General features: G+C 38.8%; 1 protein-coding gene across 1 annotated transcript; it reads left to right on the top strand.

Annotated features, from left to right (window-relative positions):
* Nucleotides 1-1,040: 1,040 nt before the first annotated feature.
* Nucleotides 1,041-18,490, top strand: igfbp5b (insulin-like growth factor binding protein 5b). The gene is made up of 4 exons (XM_028435874.1): nucleotides 1,041-1,782; nucleotides 13,818-14,032; nucleotides 14,145-14,264; nucleotides 15,358-18,490. The coding sequence occupies exons 1-4, from the start codon at nucleotides 1,434-1,436 to the stop codon at nucleotides 15,496-15,498; spliced, it is 825 nt and encodes a 274-aa protein (XP_028291675.1). The 5' UTR covers nucleotides 1,041-1,433; the 3' UTR covers nucleotides 15,499-18,490.
* Nucleotides 18,491-22,222: the final 3,732 nt, after the last annotated feature.

A 22,222-nucleotide genomic window follows, 5' to 3' on the forward strand; every position in this document is an offset into this window, starting at 1 on the left:
TGTGTGCTCTACTGGGTTTATCATTGCTAACAGCTCCTCCTAGCGGTCAGAATTTACACAAGCCTAAAAATCACACAAAAAAAATGAATGTGCTTTTAGATTTTTTATTTAAAAAAACAATTATTGAAGAAAATAATTGTTGCTTAAGGAAAATTGTGACTTCTTAAAATGAGAAGATAAAACGTTTGTTGGTTGGAAAACTGAACACTTAAAAGGAAAGAAAAAAAACGTACTAAATGTGTGAAAAGTGAAGTGCACACCGACACGTCGTTTCTATGATCTTATTTTCATTGTTTCTTTCCAGGACATGACTGATGATCAGAGAATTGGAAGAGTTAAAAGTTTTTCTTGGATTTCCCTCTGGCCACACAAATATAACAGTACAAAAGGTCACAGGTGCTCAAAGGTGACTTACAGAGTATGAAACGGACTCGAATTCCCACCTGTGCCACACCTAAACGTTGTGCATTGAACATAAGTTTTCCATGAGGTGTGCAACTGTATCTCCCTACTGAGGAAATTCCATCCAACTCATGACACATGGAGGGATTTTTGTCACTGATTTCTTTGTTTTGTAGCAAATAAACATGCAGCAACCAAAATAAAAGTATTTTTATGAGGTTTCGAGAACAATATGTCAAGCTTATTATATATCGTATTTACTTTTAACGTTACAATACAGATTCAGCACAAGATAAAGACTCAGGCAAGGTTGGAGAGGTTTCCAGATGCTTATTTTGCGCACGTTTTACGCACGGGGTTTGCAGGGAAATCAATGGCAACATAAAATTATGTATTTATCAAAAGTGTAAAAATGTGAAAGTTTTATAAAACTTTGGAAGTGAGAGTGTGTTTGATTGGCAAAGGTATTGATGAGGGTTGCGCGTTGCACCAACGGCATCGGTTCAGCCTTCGGGGTGAAAGAGCGATCCGCCTGCTGCTGAAAAAAAAACAAAAAAAAAAAAAAAAAAAAAAAACGGTATGGCAGTATGCCAAGCGGTGGAACAAGTGCGCCTCCCCTCTCTGCTGCTCAGTGCATTCATAGTCAGGGCTTTGGGCTCGGCTGTTTTAAAAAGGCTACGCAGCTCCCAAGTTGATCAGTCTGCTCAGGAAACTTGTGCCGGAGAAAGTACGGGAGTCCAAACTGAAGGGGAGCTGAGCTGAGGTTGTGCAGAGATTGCTTTGCTCCTGCAGAGGACTTTAATCTGGAGAAGTAGCTCACTTCAAACTGCTTCTTTTTGCACCGTGCACTGCTATATATATATATATAAAAAAGAAAAGAAAAGCTTGTCATTGATGCTCTTTTAGATAGAACACACGGATAAAGACTCTTTAACTGTAAAAATCGGATTATCTGACTGAGGCATTGTGACCATTAGACCAGGCGATTTGAATCTCTTCTCTTCTCATCTCCTCTGCGCATTTGTGCTTTTATGCCACACCTGAAGACAACCATGTTTCTGAGCGTGTGCCTCCTGGTCACTTTTATCTTGGGGCTGTCGGGCTGTTTGGGTTCGTACGTTCCGTGTGAACCGTGTGATCAGAAGGCTCTGTCCATGTGTCCCCCGGTGCCGGTCGGCTGCCAGCTAGTGAAGGAGCCGGGCTGCGGCTGCTGCCTAACCTGCGCCCTGTCCGAGGGACAGGCGTGCGGTGTGTACACCGAGACGTGCACGCAGGGTCTGCGCTGCCTGCCGAGGAGCGGGGAGGAGAAGCCCCTGCACGCACTGCTCCACGGCAGGGGAGTGTGCACCAAGGGATACAAACCTGCCCACCCGCCCGTAGGTAAGGCGCACACGGATGCATGGATGGATGGATGGATGGATGCGTGCGCGAGTGAGTGCGTAAAAGGTCTATATATATATATATATATATATATATATATATATATATATATATATATATATATATATATATATATATATATTTCAGCTTAATCCACGTGATGGTTCACAACACTCTGGTTACAAACTTTTTACGCACAGATTATTCCCTCCTGTTGTAAAATAATCACCATTGCGTCAGGGACCATGCATTTCCAGTTGTTGTTGTTTTTTTTTTTTTTTTAATTGCCTTTATGAGAGCCACAGTTTGGAGAGCAGAGCAGCAGCTGGTACCAGTCACAGCGTTTGTTTGACAGATGGTTTGAACTTTTATCCACAGCTCTGAATAAACTGGCTGCCGGAGCTTATTCCGGCTCTGGCGCGTTTTTGCCCTGGTACTGCTGCACCGTCATGGTGCCATCGTTCTGCTGCGGTTACACCAGCAAATATTAAGGTTAAAAAATCACCCAATGCTCTACTAACGTTCTAATCTGCTATACCTGACGCACTGTTGCTGTTGGGCGCGCACTGTTGTCATCCTGCGGTTTACGACACTCTAGGGACGCCTGAGGGACGATCCAGGATTCATGCACATGGCAAAGTTATTTAAACATTTATCTGGAGTGTTATCTGAGCATAAAAACTATGCAGAAGCTTGAAAACTAAACTGTGTATTTAAATTGAGAATCCAGTGCGCAAAAGATGGCACAAAGTGTGCAAACTGACACTGGCTAACGAGTGTTTGACAAAATTCAAGCTTTTATCGTCATATAGTCGATGACACATTCCTTTAGTTTTGTGGTTTTTATTAGGGTTTGCATTAAAAATGAATGATTCCATAAAAGCACGGACAGATTATGAATGTATTGTATGAAAAGAGTCAGATTGAGGTCTGCAGGCCACCCCAAGGGTTGTGTTTAGAGTCGGATTACCTCTAAATCTGTATGCGTGAGAGAAAGAGAGAGAGAGAGAGACAGACAGGGAGATTTGAGTCAATAGTCTTGAATGATTTAAGTCAATTCTTGGTGCAGCAGATGGATCTACTGTCACTCCACGTTTTAGCAGCAGCTTGTCAGTAACCAGATAAGTATAGGTAGTGTCCAGGAAAAGGGGTTTTGGCTACAAACCTCATTTCCTTAATATCCACTAGGGGTGTGCATTGCCATGAATCTGACGATACGATTTGCATGTCACAATACAATATATCCCAATACTATGCAATAATACATAATCGCGATATCAATAATTACAAGTACAAAATGGTATGAAATACAATTAATGTCATTTGTTTTAAACCTGCGAGAACAAGTAAATGGTAACTAACTGTAATTAAAGTACAAATATAAAAAACACTTTTATCAAGGTGTGAAATTTCATTTTTTATTCTTCTTAAGTTTAACTTTTGACCGTGCGTTAGCATGCTATGCATATGTTAGCGCAAATACAGTAAATGTTTTTTCCATTAAAAAAAATCTAATCGCTCGGTGAAATATCGCGATATGTCCCCGAATCAATTTTTTCTTACACCCTTAATATCCACTCTTCAACATATGACTGTTGAAGAGTGATCAGGTGGTGTTCACACACAGCCAGCAGCAGCACTGAGCAGCAGCAGCAGTCAGTCCTCTCCATAGCGTTGTGGTATGCTTCTGTGGTCGCCTTTGTTCTATAAATACCTTCCAAACCCTCTGTTTGGAAAAGCATTGATCACTATCTCAAGTAAATTGAAGGTAGGCTTCAGAATCTGAGTGTGTGTGTGTGTGTGTGTGAGTGTGTGTGCTTTTACTTGGGCGGGGCTCTGTCTGGGTGTCTGGGTGTGCGTTGAATGTGATTGTTGCCAGGGATGACACCTCAGGCAGCTTTTGTCTTGCTCCGACACACACGCACACACACACACACACACACACACACACACACACACACACCTTTGCCACTTCACTGGCCTCAGAGAGGTAACCAGAGCATCTTTTCCTGCCCCTGGCGGTGCATTCATTGCCTGGGCGATCCTTCACAATGCGGTGATTCAGCAGAATGCCTCAGGCTCCAACTTTTCTACGAACGGCCCTGTCAAGAAGCTTTACTGATGGGAGCAGAGTTAGGCAAACCAATGTTAGGCTCAAATGTCTACAGTACTTGTCAAGCCATAAGAGCCACAAAGCTGCTATCTATTGAACAGATCACTCAAACAAGCGCAGACCGTTTTCTCAGCTGTCCGTCACTGCTTTAACGTCCCTACAGTGCATTATTACTGCAGGCTGTGCTCTGTGTGGGTTGGAAGTCACAGGGGGAGGTACCGTACATATGCTTCAGAGCCATTTGGATTTTATTGGTCTCCCTACAAGTGAATCAGATCTTGGAAAGCCTTACCATCAGATATGACATCATGGCATCAGACACCCCCCCCCACCCCCCACCACCTCCCCTCCCCTCCAAAAAAAGAAAAAAAAGGCACTTAACTTCCAACAGATTGCTCTGTGCCAACAATGAAAAGATGCGGAGGGGAGTGGTTGTTGGAAAAGTGAAAGCCCTACACCAGAGGTGTCAAACTCATTTTAGTTCAGGGGCCAAATACAGAGCGGTTTGATCTCAAGTGGGCCACATATTTTATGCAGGAAAAGGAGTAATTTCAACATTATTGCGCTATAGTTTGCACTTCTACGTATACATGAAATACAATATATAAGAAATCAACCATATCCAAGCAATAAGTGATAGATATCAGTCCCAACAGGATCTTCACTTTAAATTCCCTAGATTTGGTGACCAATTTCTATTGAATTGAGGGAAATTCTATCTCATAATTAGAGGAAAATTGAAGAATTTAAATTTTTTTCTTCAACATTTTAACGTTAAAAATAACTGCAATCATGTTAGATACAAGCACCGGGAAAACAGTAAGCCCCTGCAAATATTGTTGAGTTTAATTTAAACAATGATTAATGATTTCTCTGTCATTTTTACTTTCTCCTGTGGGCTGAATTGGGTGCTCCCAAGAGCCGGATTTGGCCACTGGGTCATGAGTTTGGCACAGTGTGCCCTATACTCACATATCAATTAACATAACAACAGGAAACCTACTACCTTTATTGACAACTTTAATCCTCTACATTTGGGGCTCTGTGTGGGTGCGTGTGTGGCGTTTCAAGATGCTTCCATGTAGGCTTGTGTGATATGGATCAAAACTCATATCTCGAAACTTTTCACAAAATGGCGATATACGATATTTTTAACTGAAATTCTTACCAGAAAGACAATTTTGGGTTAAATTTGCTCAAAATGCCACACAGATGCATTTAATAAAGAGCAGTGGCAGAATATATTTGTTTGGCTTTTTCACCTGTAAGGGACAGCACGTGTGAGTGAGTTCTGAAATGTGCCTAGTTTTGGGGAAGGTCTGGGTTAGGACGCACTCAGAAATCCAACTAAATGTATTGATGATGTATCGATGTACGCGATATTGGCATTGCCAAAACAGAATTCTCGACATATCTTGAATCTTGATGTATTGCCCAGGCGTACTTCCAGGCAGTATTTATCCCCACTGACATTTGGAAAAGTGAGCAGTCTTTCCCCTGCCACACGTCTTTGTCATTAATATTTACAATCATCAGTAAGTGGAGCCACTGCAGGCTTCTGATGTGTAATACTTGCCAGAACGCTTCACCAATGTCCTTCTAAGCACCATACAGAATCACTTGTCATCACATACTCCACGCAGAGCGTTACCATCCACTTTTCTCTGTGCTCATGTCACTACAGCTGTCTGTTGGGCAGCAGCTGAGAAACTAAAGAAAGCGGGGGGGGGGGGAATTTCTGCAACTGCAACGTTTATACTAATGACAAGCAGCCAGTCGCCCCTCTGTGTCTGTTGTGTGCTCGTGCAGACATGCCACGTTACATATAGCTCCAGTCACGTGCACGTCCCAGCTGCCTGACAGCTTCATGATGGGCTCACGCCAAAGGAAAAGCTCTCAGTGGCTTTCCATCCGTCATCTCACCTTGTACATCTGAGACAGTGCAGTGAAAGCCTAGCACGCTGTCACTCATACGCAGAGTTTGCGGAGGGGGAGTTTTGCAATCCAAAGGATTTAGAAAGTAAGAAAACCAGCCCAACTCCGACTTCTACCTCAGGTGTGTAGGATAAGTTTTCAGTGACATGGTCCTGAACTTTTGAGACTTTAGGTTGGTTCTTCTTTTGCAAAATTCTTCTTCACAATGTCAATAATGAAATGACACTGTGCACAGGAGTTAGTGTATGGTACATGTATTTACAACATTTAACTATGCGTCAACGCGAATTTTTATCGTCAACATTAACAACTATGTTACTAATCATTTTTGCATTATTTTACGTTACACACATTGTGGTTGGCGTGAATCTCGAGACAGTCTATTTATTTCAACAGATGGAAATTAGCCTATGGCCATAATCTGACGTATTTACATTTGTTGTATGTTTATTGATATGTACTGTCTCTACTTAAATAAATAAAAATAAATAAATACAATTTAATTCTATTTTTTCTTTTGCCCCTCTTGGCATGCATTTCAAACTCTGCCGATGCTGTCACTGATTTGTTACAGGTGCTCGGGGGTGAGCTATTGGATAGGTCGCTCTGTCACGTTATCACATGAGGAGTACACAAATCGTAAACTATGTGACGCTAGTGAAAGCTTAGAAGCGCTATCGTTTCCAAAGATGATCTGTGGGCTGTGCCACATGTGTTCTAGGTGGGATGTGATCATATAGAGGAGCTGGGCGTGTTGGAGGTGCTGCTGGCACACACACACCAACGTCTTTGGCGCACTTGCTCGATTTTCCCCTATTAAACTTTATAGTGGTATTTGTACAGCTTACTGGTCACTGACACCTAGACCACTGGTGGCAACAGCTGCAGAAGAAATCGACACTTTGAGAAGTGGGTGTTACAGTGATGGCTCACATAATGGCCTCTTTATAAACCGTCGGATTAAATATTCATACAATTTTGAAAAAGAGCTGAATTATCAACTTTTTAATAATATTTTTGATTATTATCATTAGGGATGCCCCAAAATGAAAATTCTTAGCCAAAACCGAAAATGAGAAAACCAAGGCCCGAATACCAAAATAATTTATTAAGCAATGTATTAGTCCCATTGCATTTATGGCTCTGACTCTGTACTAACCTCACTAAAATTAAAACATTGCATCTGTATAAATTAACATTGATGATTTAAAGAATAAATCAATTCAAAATATGAAAATATGTATTTTGCATTCCATTAATGCACAATATAAAATACAAATACAAAAAATAAAATGTTTAACTTGACCCCACTCATACATTAAATAACATTGTACAGACATATAACTCACTGGGCTGCTGAAAGAGTTTATCTGCTTTATTTATTATCCAAGCATGTTTTTGGAGACATTGGCGTCTGGACCAACTACAGTCGTGCTGAAGATCAGACGATCTCTGTGAAACGTGCACAACACGTAACTACAATGTTGACGTGACACAGAAGCATAAATCACACTTATGTTTCAAATACTGCTCAGAAGATGCTTTAGTGCTCAGATGTATTGAAATACATTGAAAACTTGGCCCGTTTCCAGTAGGGGTGGGAACCTCTGGGTACCTCACTATACGATACGCGATACAAAGCTCGCGATAACGATTATCTCACAATGTGACGATACTGCGATTATCGATATATTGGTCAGAAATCAATCCAAAAAATACAAAAATACAATTTTTATTTTATATCTCAGAAAGACAATAAATTGAAAAAGTGTTCTTATGAACAGTGACACTATTTTAGTGCAACATTTCTGTAAATAACTGTCAACATACCAATGTAAATGAAGAATTATCTCCAATTGTACTTTCTGTTAACAAAAAAATAGGGTCTTTCTTACCAGTGACACCATTATAGTGCAATATTCCAGTAAACAATATGTTGGTTCCTTCAACAAACAATGACCAAATTTATGTGAAGATCTACCTGCATATTTTAGTGAAAAAAAAGCAGAAAAGGTTTGAAAAAAAAAAAAAGAAATTAAATGAAAAAAAAAAAAAAATTGATACTTAGCGTGAGCACATTGATAATCGTACGTGCGAAAAAATATTGCCAAAAATTGCTGCATCGAGATATCGTCACACTCCTAGTTTCCAGACAAGCGCACGCGCTGATCACTGTGTTTGCTTTAGTCTTTTCAACAGCCTAGTTGGGTTGGCTTATTTCATTTAGAAAAGTGTTCAGTCAGGATGCACTTTAGTCAAAATAAATGATATATTTACAATAATAATGCATTGGATTGTATATAGCGCCTTCAAGCGCTTTACATTGATGTGCGTGCAAGCTTATGTTTAGCGTTATGGGTCTGTTCCGGGACCTCCTTGTCCTTTCTGCATGCTTACGTTGTAAGTCGGAGGTAGGGAGGGCACTCCTCCTTCACCTTCCATGAGCCCTAGCTAAAAGGATAAAGCAAGGAGAGCGGTTAGCAGAAAGCCCCTGGAACAGAACAGAACAGATGTTAATGACAACGAAATGACACCCAGTTAGTTGGATACATACTGACCTGGAGTAGTTTGGGTGGAAGTGGGTTGCGAGATGCTTACTGAGGAGGTATGAGACAGCTGTCACAATTTAAGTAGTGATTCCTGTATGCTTTGGCCAATAGGGAGCCATTCTGGGCTGTTGGTTGATTGAAGGTGTGGCTGGCTTGACATCCGCGGCCTGCTTGAACTAACATTATGCTCCATTTTTGGGCCATTTTTGGCCGAAAATGTACGGTGGCATCACTATGTATAATCAGGAAGAGAGAGAAAAAGGTCAAACTTTGTTGATGGATGTGCTTATGGTTAGGGTTCAATGCTAAAAAATGCAGCAGCGTTGTGGCATTTGTTTTCTTTTAGTTAGCTGTAGAAATGTAGAGTACAGCATAGCCTTATTGTGCTGCTTAGTGCCACCTATTGACCTGGAGGTGTATTTCATATGGCCTAATGCCTGGATTGCATTTTTCTGTAAATTACTGCAGCAATATTACAGTAACACATGTTTTTACCAACCAAGTCAAACGGGGCAGTTCTATATGGCAAAGTGGTTAAAAACCATTGACCTAAACCAGTACTCGCATGGTTTCATTTCATACTGATTATTTATGTATTTATATATTATAACTAATGTTTTTTTTAATGTAAATTCGGGAAATTTGATGTAGTTGGTCACTCTTGTGCAATCAGGACAGTGGTTTAATACATAGGAAGGACTGTGTACGTTGTTTTCATGTTTTCTCTGTATATGCAATGGTTTTCTGTGTACTCTGAGTTCCCCAACAATTATAAAAGTGCATGTTAGAGACTGAAGAGTCTTGGTCTGAATATGGCAGTTGCTCAGGTGAAGCTTGTTGTATAATAACAATATTATAACAATACATCACTTTAAGTCATACATATTTCACATTTTGTACATTTTACGGTTTAAATTATTCAATATTTTTACTAGTTCCTCGCACATTTATCTTTATATTTCAGATTGAAATTTGTTCTGTTCATTTTTTAAATAAAGTTTTTTTTTTCATTTTTTTGTATTGTTAATATTACTGAGATTATTTGTTTTAGTAGCTGCCAAAAAATGTCTCTATCCTGCAACCTGTATTATCCAGGAGACAGATCACTCCTAAAGCCTATTAAGAACTTTGAACTAAAAATGCATGTTTTTAAACTTCTGTCAAGTCATATATAGTTCAATATAGTCAGTATATGTGTACAGATTGCCCAAAAACATTTGCAGAAAATGAGTTAGCACTAAAAGGTTGCTAGAATAAGTGTTAGCAGCAAAGGCAGAGTTATGATGTAACTGTGTGTTTGAATCAAAGCAAATTTCTTTAAAACCGTCAATAAATTGAATCTCAAGTCAGCCTTGAATCTAGGTCGATGCCCAGTTTTCCTCTGGAAGATGATCTCTGTACAGTAAAACCAGAAGCGATAGCCTTGCGCCAAAATAGCTGCTTTAGCTGCCATGCAGTTACAACATCGTCACACCCAGCAATTGTCTTGTGGCAACGTCGGCCCAAAAAGACTTTGCGTCCGTGCGTGCGGCTTGTCACAAACCCAAACTTAGATGTGGGAAAAAGCCACAGACCAAAATTAGCTATGTACAGTACAACGGCCTTACGCTTCAGTCTGATAATTGACTTTTCGAATGGCATTGCAACACGCACTTCAGTCGTTTTGTTTTGCTTTATGAAAGCAGTTCAGAGGGTTTGTTTATAGGAGCCATTGGCTGGAAGAATAGACTGTCATTCTTTTGTAATTCAGGTATTATCCTCCAAATATTCAAGTTGTTAATGGGTCAATGAGGTATAAGGAGATTCACTGCATGATATTTCATAAAGGTACGACAAATATGGTATATTTTAATGCATTTAGCCTTTTTTCAATTGAAATAAATGCAGGTGAACATAGTATTTAGGCATCAAATCACTGACCCTAGTGTGTGTCTAAAAGAAAAGCAGGAATTATTTTCTCTGCAATGACTAAACTTCCAGAAGTATTGGAAGAATATTTTGTTGTCCTGCAAAGAAAATATGAACTGGATTGTGTTTTTTATATTTCATGTAATACCAATGTGGACTACAAGCTCCTTGCACAATCTGTGTGTGTGTATCTGTGTGACACCCTGAATATATAGCCAAGATTTAATTTCAATCCCAAAGCACTCTAAAACATGCTAAATAACAACTGTTATTTTTTTAATGGATGAGGTTTGCTCTGCTTGCTTCATGTAGAATGTACACAGACGTGGGACAATCAGTAATATTTTCATTAAAAATGTCTTTATATGTTTGTTTTCATACTATATGAGTGGTTCCTTCTTGCATTGATTAAGGCTGCTGCCCCTTAAAGTAAGGATTGTTGGTTGAAGTTGTATTGGTGTCCCCCCATACTGTAACTGTGTTTCCAATGTGCAAAATCTAAATTGTGCAATAAAAACTGGTAATGGAAACACCTGAATTTTGAAAAACAGAACAGCATTCAATGGAAACACATTCAAAGCACAAAATACTTTGTTGACAATTAGAAATTTTTTTTTATTTTTTGCAAAAATCTGTAATGGAAACCCAGCTTGTGTCTCTGTTAGCCCTGCATTGGCCTGGCATCATGAGTTAGCTTGAATAGCCTTTGTAATAATGCACAGGTGACAAAGTTTCTATGTCCGTTTGGTTGTTTGGTTTACAATGTGGATAAAACCATTAAGCAGGAAAGAAGAATTATTGCATCGAAACAATGACACAGCTTTTAACACATCTTCTGTCCTGCTGTAGGAACTGCCAGGTTATCAGGCTGTGACCTTCCTTTCAAATATTAAGCAGTGGAGGAAGTGTGATGCCAACGGATGGTTTACTAAAGGGCAAACTTAACACTGACACACACACGCACACACACTCTGGCCCCCAGGCTCATTTCACCCCACAATTATCTTGTCCTACCCTCAGATGAGATTAAACAGCAAGTCTATTCACAGCTCTCTTACTTCTTCTCTAAAGATGTAATTTCAGATGCAACACAGAAGCAGACTTAATCAGAGGTGGGTCACTCAAAGCTTAGTGCCACACAGGGAAAGTTCTGAAGTGTAGTCGGACTGACCACCATTGTCCTTTTTTCTTGTAAACTTTGCACAATTATGGTCATAAAGATACAGTAAAGGGATAAAAATCCAAGGAAGGAGCAGGCTTTCATGCTTGGACTGCAGCTCGTAAGAAACTTTGGATATTCATGAAGCATAATTGTGTGCAGATGTTAATTTTTAAACAGAGAAGTATCAGGTGCACCTTCTTTGGCTGCTGTGCTGCTTTAGTCCTAATGAAATCTTTAGTCAGGGGGGAGAGAGATGGCAGCAGGCCTTGGGCTCAGCTGAATGGAAGAGCTGCACATGACTTGGCTCCTGTCCAGCGTCTTGGCTGAGCTTCAGGAGTTAAACACAGACCCTCTAAGCCTCCTTTACAAGCAGGGACCCTTAGCATGGAAAAACTGAGTTTTTGTGGCTGAAACTGAGGAGCCCACATCTGAAAAGATGAATATTGTGTTTTTATGAGTGAGGGAGAAAACAAGTTTGACACCAATGTCTTTCCTCGATCCCTTCAGAAAAAAAAAATAAACTGAGTGTAATTGATTCAACTTAAGCACAGTTATATTGTGATTTAAACATGCTTAAGGTAACAATGCATTCCAAAGGAAGCTCTGCAACACGTTTCTTTACAAATTGGTCAACTACCCAGAAAAATTCTTGGATCTTTTGGCAAAAATACGAGTTTTTCCATTGCGGCCACATGCTTAGTGTAGATGCTTGTTTGACGTATTTATTTATAGCCAGTAACAGCCTTGTAGTCTGTGCATGGGAGACACAAGGGCATATCTCAAAACAAACCAGTGCCTGCCAAGTCATGAGTTGTGAGATTAATTTCAAAGAGACGGCAGTGCAGCTCAAAAGCCAAAGCCCCAATTCTGGTAATCACCCTACACCCCCTGCCTCCCTCCCTATCTCCCCATCCTGCCCCTGTCTCCCCCTCCCGTTCTGAAGACTCCCAGACGCTCATGCTGTGTCAGGCTCTTTGAACATCCTTTTCTCGGGGCTGGTGTCCTGGTTCCATCTTGGCGCCCTTCTTTGCAGCGGCCCTGTGCTAACAGGCTAGTTGGGCAGTTATGCCAACTTCTTAAATGAGTTTTCTATATATTTCCTAGGAACTTCAGTAGTCTTGCAGCAGCTTTTGGCTGAGAGTCCGCAGCCAGCATTCCTCTATGGTTCAGAGTGTCTCACTCTGAGCATCACGATGGGTTTCCTGCTCAGATAAATATAACCAGGGTCATCCACTGGCACCAGCACTTCAGCCAGTCGGGGCCTGGCAAAGTCCCCATAATAACGCTGTACTTATGGTACAGTTAAGCCGAAGGTGAGGGGGGTTTGGGCTTTTTTTTCTGGCCAGAAAGAACCTCTGGCTAGGGGTCCAGACTAAGAGGCTGAGCCCCAAAGATAGGAATATGTTGGGGAGCAGAGGGGGGATAAAGAACCTGAGGCTGTGATTATCTAATCAAGATGGACTTCCAGATCTTTGAGACTGTAGTGCCCCCTGGGGGAGCTGATGTAACACAGAAGAAGTACATAAAATGTGACACAAACCTACAAGCATTTCTATGAGTCTCCAGAGTTTCAATCAGTTTAATGTGAGGTACATAGCTATAGAGTTGCTGCCTCAGTGCTAGGTGTCAGTGGAGTACACAGAGTACATTTGCAGATTCTCTAGGTCTACCAGACCTAGAGATCATCTAACATGTGGTTCCATTGAGCTGTCATGGTCACAAATATGAGCTGTTTGACTTTTTGTGTGTGAATTTTTTAAAATACAGAGGGCAATGAAGCATGCAAGGGTTGAGGTTTGTTCTTTTTACACTTCATATTGATGCACATCGGCTCAGCCTTGACTCCACCCATAAATACTTCCTCTGATTCACCTCTGTGTTGAAGTGCAAAAGAAAATATGAACGTACAAATCTAACAATTAAAAAGCAACAGTCCCTCACCTGTTGCTGTATGTATTCAGGAAAGACTGTTCATTAAAATGCATTACATTTGGAATTTTGAAAAGCAACCCTTTATTTATTTATTTATTTTTTCAAATTTACTCTTCAGTGTCATATTTATTGAAAACTAATGTCAACCCATTAATTAGCATCATCGTTTCCAAAAGGCTACTTTTCAAGAAGCTATTCAAGAGATGGAAACCTTTTCCTTGCCCTTTGTGGTTATGGTTATGAGTGGTTATATCATATGGAACAAAACTAAAGCTGGAAGACTCCAGTTGTTGCATTTGAAGTTGTACAAAATTTTACCTTGCTTGCATTGTACTGTTACTGTCTAGTGTTCTGTAAGTTATAACCATTACCTTGATGAGACTTGGTGAGTAGAGAAAGGTTTTTAACTGAATGCCCGTTCTTTGTTCTGGTGCAGATCGCGAGTCTCGAGAACAGGAGGACACCATAACCACAGAGATTACAGAGGAGCTGCAGCCAGCTAAAGTGCCACTTCTTCCCAAGGACATTGTGAACAGTAAAAAGGTCCACGCAGTGCGCAAAGAGCAAAAGAGGAAGCTTGGAAAGCAACGCTCAATGGGTTCCCCTCTGGATTACTCCCCTCTGCCTATTGACAAGCATGAGCCAGAATTTGTGAGTACTCATCTTTTTATTTTAAGCTTTACTGATTTTAGGGAAAACTGAAAATTCATACTCTATGACAGATGCTGATCACTGTGCTCACTTGAAACTGATTTCTCCCAAGGGTCCATGCAGGAGGAAACTGGATGGGATTATTCAGGGGATGAAAGACACTTCCCGGGTCATGGCTCTGTCTTTGTACCTCCCCAACTGTGACAGGAAAGGATTCTTTAAGCGCAAGCAGGTGAGTGAGACTCTTTAGACCTGTATTTCTTTAATAGGGGTATGTGTACCCCTAGGGGTACGCAATGGCACTACAGGGGGCACTTGAGAGAGAAAGAGAGAAAAATTAACAAATGAAAGCATTTAAAATATGGGGTTTTATAATGTTTATTTTTAGTTAAAAATTATAATCATACTAAATAATACCAGCAACTCACAAGACACCAAAAACACACAAAATTGACAACAAAAACACACTAAATGAGAGAAAATTATGCAAAAATAACAGAGAAACATACAAAACAACATAAGAAACAACCAAACGACAGCAAAAGCAAACACACTGAGAGATAATGATATTAATTATACCAACAACACACAAATTGACAACAAAAACACAGAATAAGAGAAAAACATACTGAATAATAGAGAGAAAAAACAAACAACACAATACACAAAATGACACCAAAAACAAGCAAAATAAGAAAAAGGGGGTTCCTAAGCCAAAAAAGTTTGCTTTAGACCCTTGCACCTTGCATTAAATGCTCTCAAGCCTTTAGCAGGCCACTATTTCATCAAAATGTAGTAAATCTTTATTTAATTCTTTGTTTTATGTTTTCATAAAAACATCATTTTACATGAAATTGTGTTTAACTTTTAAGTACCTCATTGAGCAAAGGTAATCAACTTGATAGATTTACCAACACAGGCAGAAGGCGGTATTTACACTAGTTACCCACCGCCCACTGCAGATGCCATCATACGTGCTGCAGGTAGGGCTGTGTGATATGGTCCTAAACTCATATCTTGATATTTTTTCTTGGCGATATACAATATAAATCTTGATCATTTTAATTCAAATTAAGTCTTACCAGAAAGACAAATCAGGGTTAAAATTGCTGATACAAATTCCTACACAGCTGTACAATATGTGCCACGTTTGGCCTTTTCTCCTCTAAGGGACAGCAGTTAACAGCATTCTATGCATTCTTTGGGGTATTAAGATCAAAGCTTCCTGTTGAATCAGCTCAAGAAAAGCATATCTTTAAGAAGGGGAAAGAACTCCCTGATACCAATGGTACATTAAAACCAAGTTTCTGGTTTCTCTTCCACAGTGTAAGCCATCTCGTGGCCGCAAACGAGGAATCTGCTGGTGCGTGGACAAGTACGGCGTTCAGCTCCCTGGCACAGACTACAGTGGAGGAGATATTCAGTGTAAGGACCTCGAGAGCAGCAACAACAATAACAACGAGTGAAAAGAGGAGGACTCCCTTTGACCCACCCCACCTCCCCATCTCCTAACCACCACGTGACCCAGGGCCCACGCCTCTTTTCTGAATCACACCTGTATGCTCCATCCTACGTACACTTTGAGTTTTTATTTCAAAGAAGGAGAAAAAAACCAAACAAAAACATCAACTTCAAGAGACACTTGTAAATGACTTTCTTGACTTTCCTGTTGCTGACCAAGCATTCTTCTCCCAATGGGGAGAATAATTGGAGAAGATTTACTAGATTCCTAGCAAATGTACTATTGATTATTGGACCCCATGCATTGGCCAGATAACTAAGCTGCAGATTTCTGAAAATATATGCACAATAATGGATACATTTCAAAAATTACTTGTTTTAATGCAGCTCTCTCCGTGTGATGTAAAATACAAGAAAATGTGTCAGGCTCTTTGATCAGAAGCAACCTAGATTTCGGGTGTGGAATATGTTGTTGTGGTGGAACTGATGATTGGCAGAATAATTTGATTCATTTGTCTGTTTTATTCAAAAGAAACCATGGATAGGGATACACTGTAACAGTTGACTCTATCTGGGTATGTGGTTCTGTCAGAGCACTTATAAATAGGGGAACCTGCTTCGTTATGTATGGCTTCATATGCATGGATGTGTGTGTGTGTATGTTGACGATGTGAATGTGTGTTAGCCATTGTTGGCAAACGATGGAGTGAGCCTAATATGAAAAAAGAATGTCCTTTTTTTTTTCTCTTTTGTTTTGATTTTGACACAAGTATTGACGGCACTTGAGGTGGTCTTGGGGGCTGTCCTTTGCCTATAATATAAAATATGTCTTGGACATGGAGCATTCAGAAACAAAGAACTTAGTGGATGGTCACGGATGAACCTATGTAAGTGGCTCTTCGACAATGTAGCTAGCCTGATATGCCAACTGTGCCTATTTGAACAGACACTGCCATGCAGGGCGACACAGAGCTTAGAGAGCACTGGCTCTACTGGTAAAATAAAGACTTTCAGCTTCTGAAATGGATTCAAGTTTACTTTTCCACTCAAGCTCATCATCAAATTTGCCAGTTGGAGTCAGATGTCACTCTGTTTCATTGTGTGAAGTGTAGTTTTGTATGGTTTTGTTTGTGCTGTTTTCTTTGCCTTCAGTGAAGTAAAGACTGCCCACTTTTGAGCCATGTTCTTTTATCAAGTGGTTTCCCCTCAGTACCGCTACTACAGTGTAACCATGGTGTATTACATTACTTTTAAATATAGTATTTGGATGTTGTCTTCCTGTAGAAACAAAGTATGACAATAATGTAAATGTGCTTGGAAAAATACTTTTTTTGCCTGTAAATTTAAACAAGTCCTTGTAGCCTGTGGGAAAAACGAACCAAGAGTCATTTGACCTCAGGACAGTTAAGGAAGCTAACTCTCTGGAATCTGCTCACATGCCTCTATGCAGAGGTCATCAGCCTTCATCGAGTGGAGCATAATTTATAGGTTATAATAGGGTTTCATAAGGGTTCTTCTCTCTGTGTGTGAGTGACAGTGCCTTCCTGAATGCAAATGCATTGATATACTTACGTTAAAGTGACAATGGCATCATGGGGGGTCATATTCTGACATTGCCACTTGATACAACGATAAATGTTCAGGTTTAGCTGGGACTGGGAGAGGAACGCTGAATGTTGGAGCTCCTTTAAACCCTTTAAAATGGAAAACTATTAGTTGTTTCTCCAGGGGACTCAAGACAGGACCGAACTATGTTTGTATAATATAACCATGGTCTGGTAAAGCTCTTTCTCTTGACAATAAGCTAAGATTGTTGCTTCTTCTTGTGACCGCCAATGTTTGTGATTGCCAGAAACGGGACGCTAAATATTGTGGAAAGGGTAGATGAAAAACATTTTGTTTGCCTGCAACAAAAAAAACATAAACAGAGGAAGTATGTTTAAATTGGTTTATGGTTGTGAATATATAAGCAGCACTCTTTTACCCTAGGTCCAAAACCATAATCCCCTTCACCACTTTTGAAAAATAAGCGGCTTGCACTTATTTAAATTACTCACTTTTGATATCAACACAGAACGGCGTCCTAAGTTTTGGTATCATGAAGTTAGCAAAACAATAAGGAAAGCAAAATGTTGCATTATGTTGAGCTTGCCTTCCAAAGGTGTTGCTTTTAGAGCTAAATATTTGTTGACAGGGGCTGTTGAAGCCCATGCCTGGGACTTCCTGTACAGCAACATTAGATGGAACGTGATGGACAGCTTGAGGTATTCTCATGGCCTGTTGCACAGAGATGCCCGCTGAGGTAGAGAGTTGTGTATGGAGAGTAGAAAACTGCAAAGGAAAGAGGTGGAGTGAACGCCATGGGCAGTGGTCGTAACAGGACCTAGCCACTTCCCCGATGTGGGGTCACCATTTGCATGACATTTAGATATACAGATAGAATTACATTTACCAGGAGTTGGATAACCAGAGGAGGTGATACTGCAGCCAGGATTGCGCTAATAACTTTAGATTTTTTTAATCTTAAAATAGAAATACATCATTTTTAAACAGCTGGAATATGGGTGTGATTTTACATCTGTTGACTATCACTCACTGGGTGCTTCCTTGGGTTCGCAAGTGGTAACTTCCTCAGGTTTCTTGTCTCCTACTTGGTTTAAACTCATATACATACTTCAGTAGCATAAGGTAGTACAGCTTTTTTTCTGAATACATAACACTTTTCATGTAACCAGACAAATACAATCGGTTAGAATAATTTGTTCACTTGCTTGTGAAAAAGACCCATCGGTGGCAGGAGGATGGCGAGAAATCAAATGGTCAGTATTTGGAGCTACATAAGACAAATAGGAGCAAAAAAAAGACAAAAATCTCAAATTATAAAGTGAATATCACTGTGTAATATTTATTCAACTTGTAATTTATGTACTCTTAACCTTTGTCCTTTTTTTTTGTTATGACAAAGCATTTATTTAAATAAAGTTATGTATTCATTTACGCTCTCTGCTGAGGTTTTTCTTCTCAAGGGGGGAAAGAGTCTCCCAATTTGGCTCGAAATGTTTGGTTTGAGGCGGAATCACCCTGATAGTAAGCACTGACTAATCTCCAAGACACGAGCTGATAAACCTCTTAAGACATAAGTCTGAGACACCACGGCTAGCCCACAGGATCTAATGCAGCATGCAGGATGTGACTTTATAAAGCTGCGCCCCGAAGGCAAGTCACCTGGTTTTCAACACCATAGTCAGAAAAGATTGCGAGGAAGTCATTTAACCTAAGTTTTGAACTTCAAGAGGAAACATAATGTCTCGTGGGTCCAGCTCACCATTGGAATGAATAGGAAGAAGAGGATTTGGAGCCTGAGGGTGGCTTCATCATAATATGGAAAAGCTGCCTTTACCACCACTTAAAAGCAAAGCAAGAGACCCCCCTTGAGACACACCCGCATACACACACACACACATATGGCTCAACGTTATGTGCATACAAGAGAGGGAGAAAACTGGAAACAAAGGTTCTCAGTAAATCAAAGGTGAGGCAGTTTTACCAGATCCACATTATTCACCACGGCTGTTTAAACACAGTGGGATTCTCCTGTTAAAGAGGTTCAAACCAAAAGGAAAAAGAATCACTTGGTAATTATGGACTGAAAAGTATCAAATTCTTATGAATTTATAGAAGTCATCAAAAAAAAAAAAAAAAAAAAAAACAGGTCTAAAAATCAAATACAAGGAACATTGATATTGTTAACAAATGTGTCTAAATATAATTATTTATAGGTTTCTTTTTTTTTTACATTTTGTTCATATTTAGCTCTTGATTCAGATCAATTAATTTAATCCTATAGATTTATTATGTCTATGCTTTAAAAAGTAAACCTTTTTTTTCTTTACTACTGGTTGTGCTACCGAGACATTAGGTTTGAGAGATAGAGCAATAATTAGATTTTATCAAATTGTTATTAGGAATCAGATACATGAAGCAGCACAGCCATGAGAACAAATATGTGTGAATAAAGGTAGACTATTTGAAATGATGTGAACCTCACATGTTATTGGAAATACCTTTTTAAACATATTAGATAGATTTTGACTGTTCTGGGAAAAAAAAAAAAAATGCAGAGATTGTCAAGCTATATAAATACATTTTTCATTTAGGTAAAAAGAGTGGTTGTTTTTTCCCTCCATTCATATGTGACTATAACTGATTTGATTTTATCATGTAAAAGAAGCAGAACCCCTATTGGTTCCTTTACTGGTTCAATGATGTGGACCTTTCTATTTTTATTTATGAATAAAAAAAATGTTATTAATCCAGAGAGGAACTTTTTTGATTCATGAATAAATCATATTTTGAGATTACTCTATTTAATTTAAAAACCATGTAATAAAATTAATAAATAAGTCAGAAATCGTCATTTCTTATATTTGGGGATTTTATCACTTTACCCAAGATATTAAAACGGTTCTGTTGTAATATATATTTTTTGTACTAATTAAGGTTTTTCTTGGCAGGGTTGGACTTCATTTGCAGGTGATGCAATGTACAGTGTTTGTTAGAGATAATTTTATTGTGGCTTGGGTTAAAAGGAAACGGTTATCCCAAGTATTTCTGTAACGCTTCAGTTATCGACCAAAAAGTACAATTTGCCTCCAACATTTTCCACTCTGCAACCAGGTATTCCTGCTCATGTCTTCACTCCTGTTTGACACTCAGGTGTGCTGCTTTTCCTGATTGACCACCCTCACTTGTTAGTTTTTGGACACAGAATGTTTGCTGCTTCACTGTCATCATTCTCGTGCTGTGATGCTTCAACACGATCTCACTGGGACACGTGACCCTGTCGATTGGAAGTTTTTTTTGACAACACTTTATTTAGGGGTTTGGTTCATGGTTAGGGTAATGTTTATTATCATTAATGTGACAACTCATATTAAAATGCATTGCTCTGCAGTCACCACCAGGAAGCGTCATAACATTACGTGACATGGAGCACGAACTAAACTCGTGTCACATAGCACGTAAACATTACCAGGTACGCAAAATTAATCAGAGTCTATTTCGTGCCATTGTCACAAACTTAGTGAGTATTGGCTGGTGTTTCCCTCCCCTGCTTATCAGTCTGGCTACATTCACTTCCCTGTAGATTTCAATAAAATGGCTGGTGTTACTAGCAGCAGGGTTGAGGGTCAATTATAGTTGTAATCACGTGATTTATAATTAATTACAATTATGGCGTACTTATAATTATAATTGAAAAAACTGCTGCTGTTGTAATCATAAATTAATTGTAATTGACTTCAGAAAATTGACTTTTAATTGGCATTGAACTTGTTTTAACAGCTATTGCTTGTTTTTAGTCCTGTCTTTTTAATATACAGTATGTTGTGTATTACTGTTTGTCCTCCAATGTAGCACTTTGAGATTTTGGTGTCAAATGTGAAGTGCATTACGAATGAAATGTATTATTATTATTATTATTATTATTATTATTATTATTATTATTATTATTATTATTATTATTATTATTATTATTATTATTATTATATAAAAATGGTCAATTATAATTTGAGAACCATGTTATACTGTAGTTCTATGGCTTACACATACTTTGTTAATAATAATTAAAATGTGTTTCATTTCAAGTTTATCTGACACTTTTCCTGAGGATAAATTTACCAGTTAAAAAAAAAAAAAAAATAAAAAAATAAAAAATAATAATAATAATAATAATAATAATAATAATTTAGGGGAGTACTGACAGAAAAAAGGCTCAGACGCCCACACCAAAAACATTAAAACTTATAATTTCATAGATAAGGAAGCCTAACAGGGTTACCAAGAGATGAGAAATAAATTACAGATGATATACAGTATATCATATATACATGATATATCTTTTTTTTATATATATTCTAAAGCTGATTTAAGACATGAGTCAAACTGACCCATTGTCATTTGAGATGCTAACAGAGGAAGGATACATTTTATGGGGTAATTTTTTTCAAGCTCAGTAATTGTGATGAATTCTAATTGAAATGTTGTAATTGAGAATGTAAATGTCAGTCACTATAATCATAATTGAGTTGAATTTGAACATGAATAATTGAAAACATCATTGGAATTGACCCCAACTCCAAAGTACCCTGACTTATGACTCACATCTCTGCGTTCAGTTCCTCCAACATTGTACAAGCCGTGACATGAGATGAAATAATAAAGTCAGTGGGTTCCTCAAAAGATGCATTAATAAAGGCCCAGACTCTGCCTGTCTCTTTAATAGTTAGCATGTTTGCTACAGGAAGGTATTGTTTATAATAGGAGTCATTTAGGAGCATTAATTAGAAACCCCAAGAAACCACAAATTGAGCCTCATCACCTTTCACTTCTATGCCTGATTATCTAGGATATTACATACAGTAAACATGTATCAACTTAAAAAGGAAGAGACCACATTTAGCACAATTGGAATGTAACTGTTTTTCCACAAAGGTATCTGAATAAAAATAGGTGTGTCAAAATGTACAATTATTTTTAAAATACAAATGAATTCAAATCAAAATTCAAAAATTCTCAATCTCTAAGTAAAGCTACATTTATGAACTCTAAAACTGAGAAAATAACCAGTGTTCAATGCTGTTTTGGTGCTGTGCATTACGTTTAATTTGGTTGCTCGTCTATGATGTGATGCATCTGATTGTTGTCTGGTCATTCATTTCTTTGACTATT

Source organism: Gouania willdenowi, chromosome 21 (genome assembly GCF_900634775.1).
Source record: "Gouania willdenowi chromosome 21, fGouWil2.1, whole genome shotgun sequence".
Classification (NCBI taxonomy): domain Eukaryota; kingdom Metazoa; phylum Chordata; class Actinopteri; order Blenniiformes; family Gobiesocidae; genus Gouania; species Gouania willdenowi.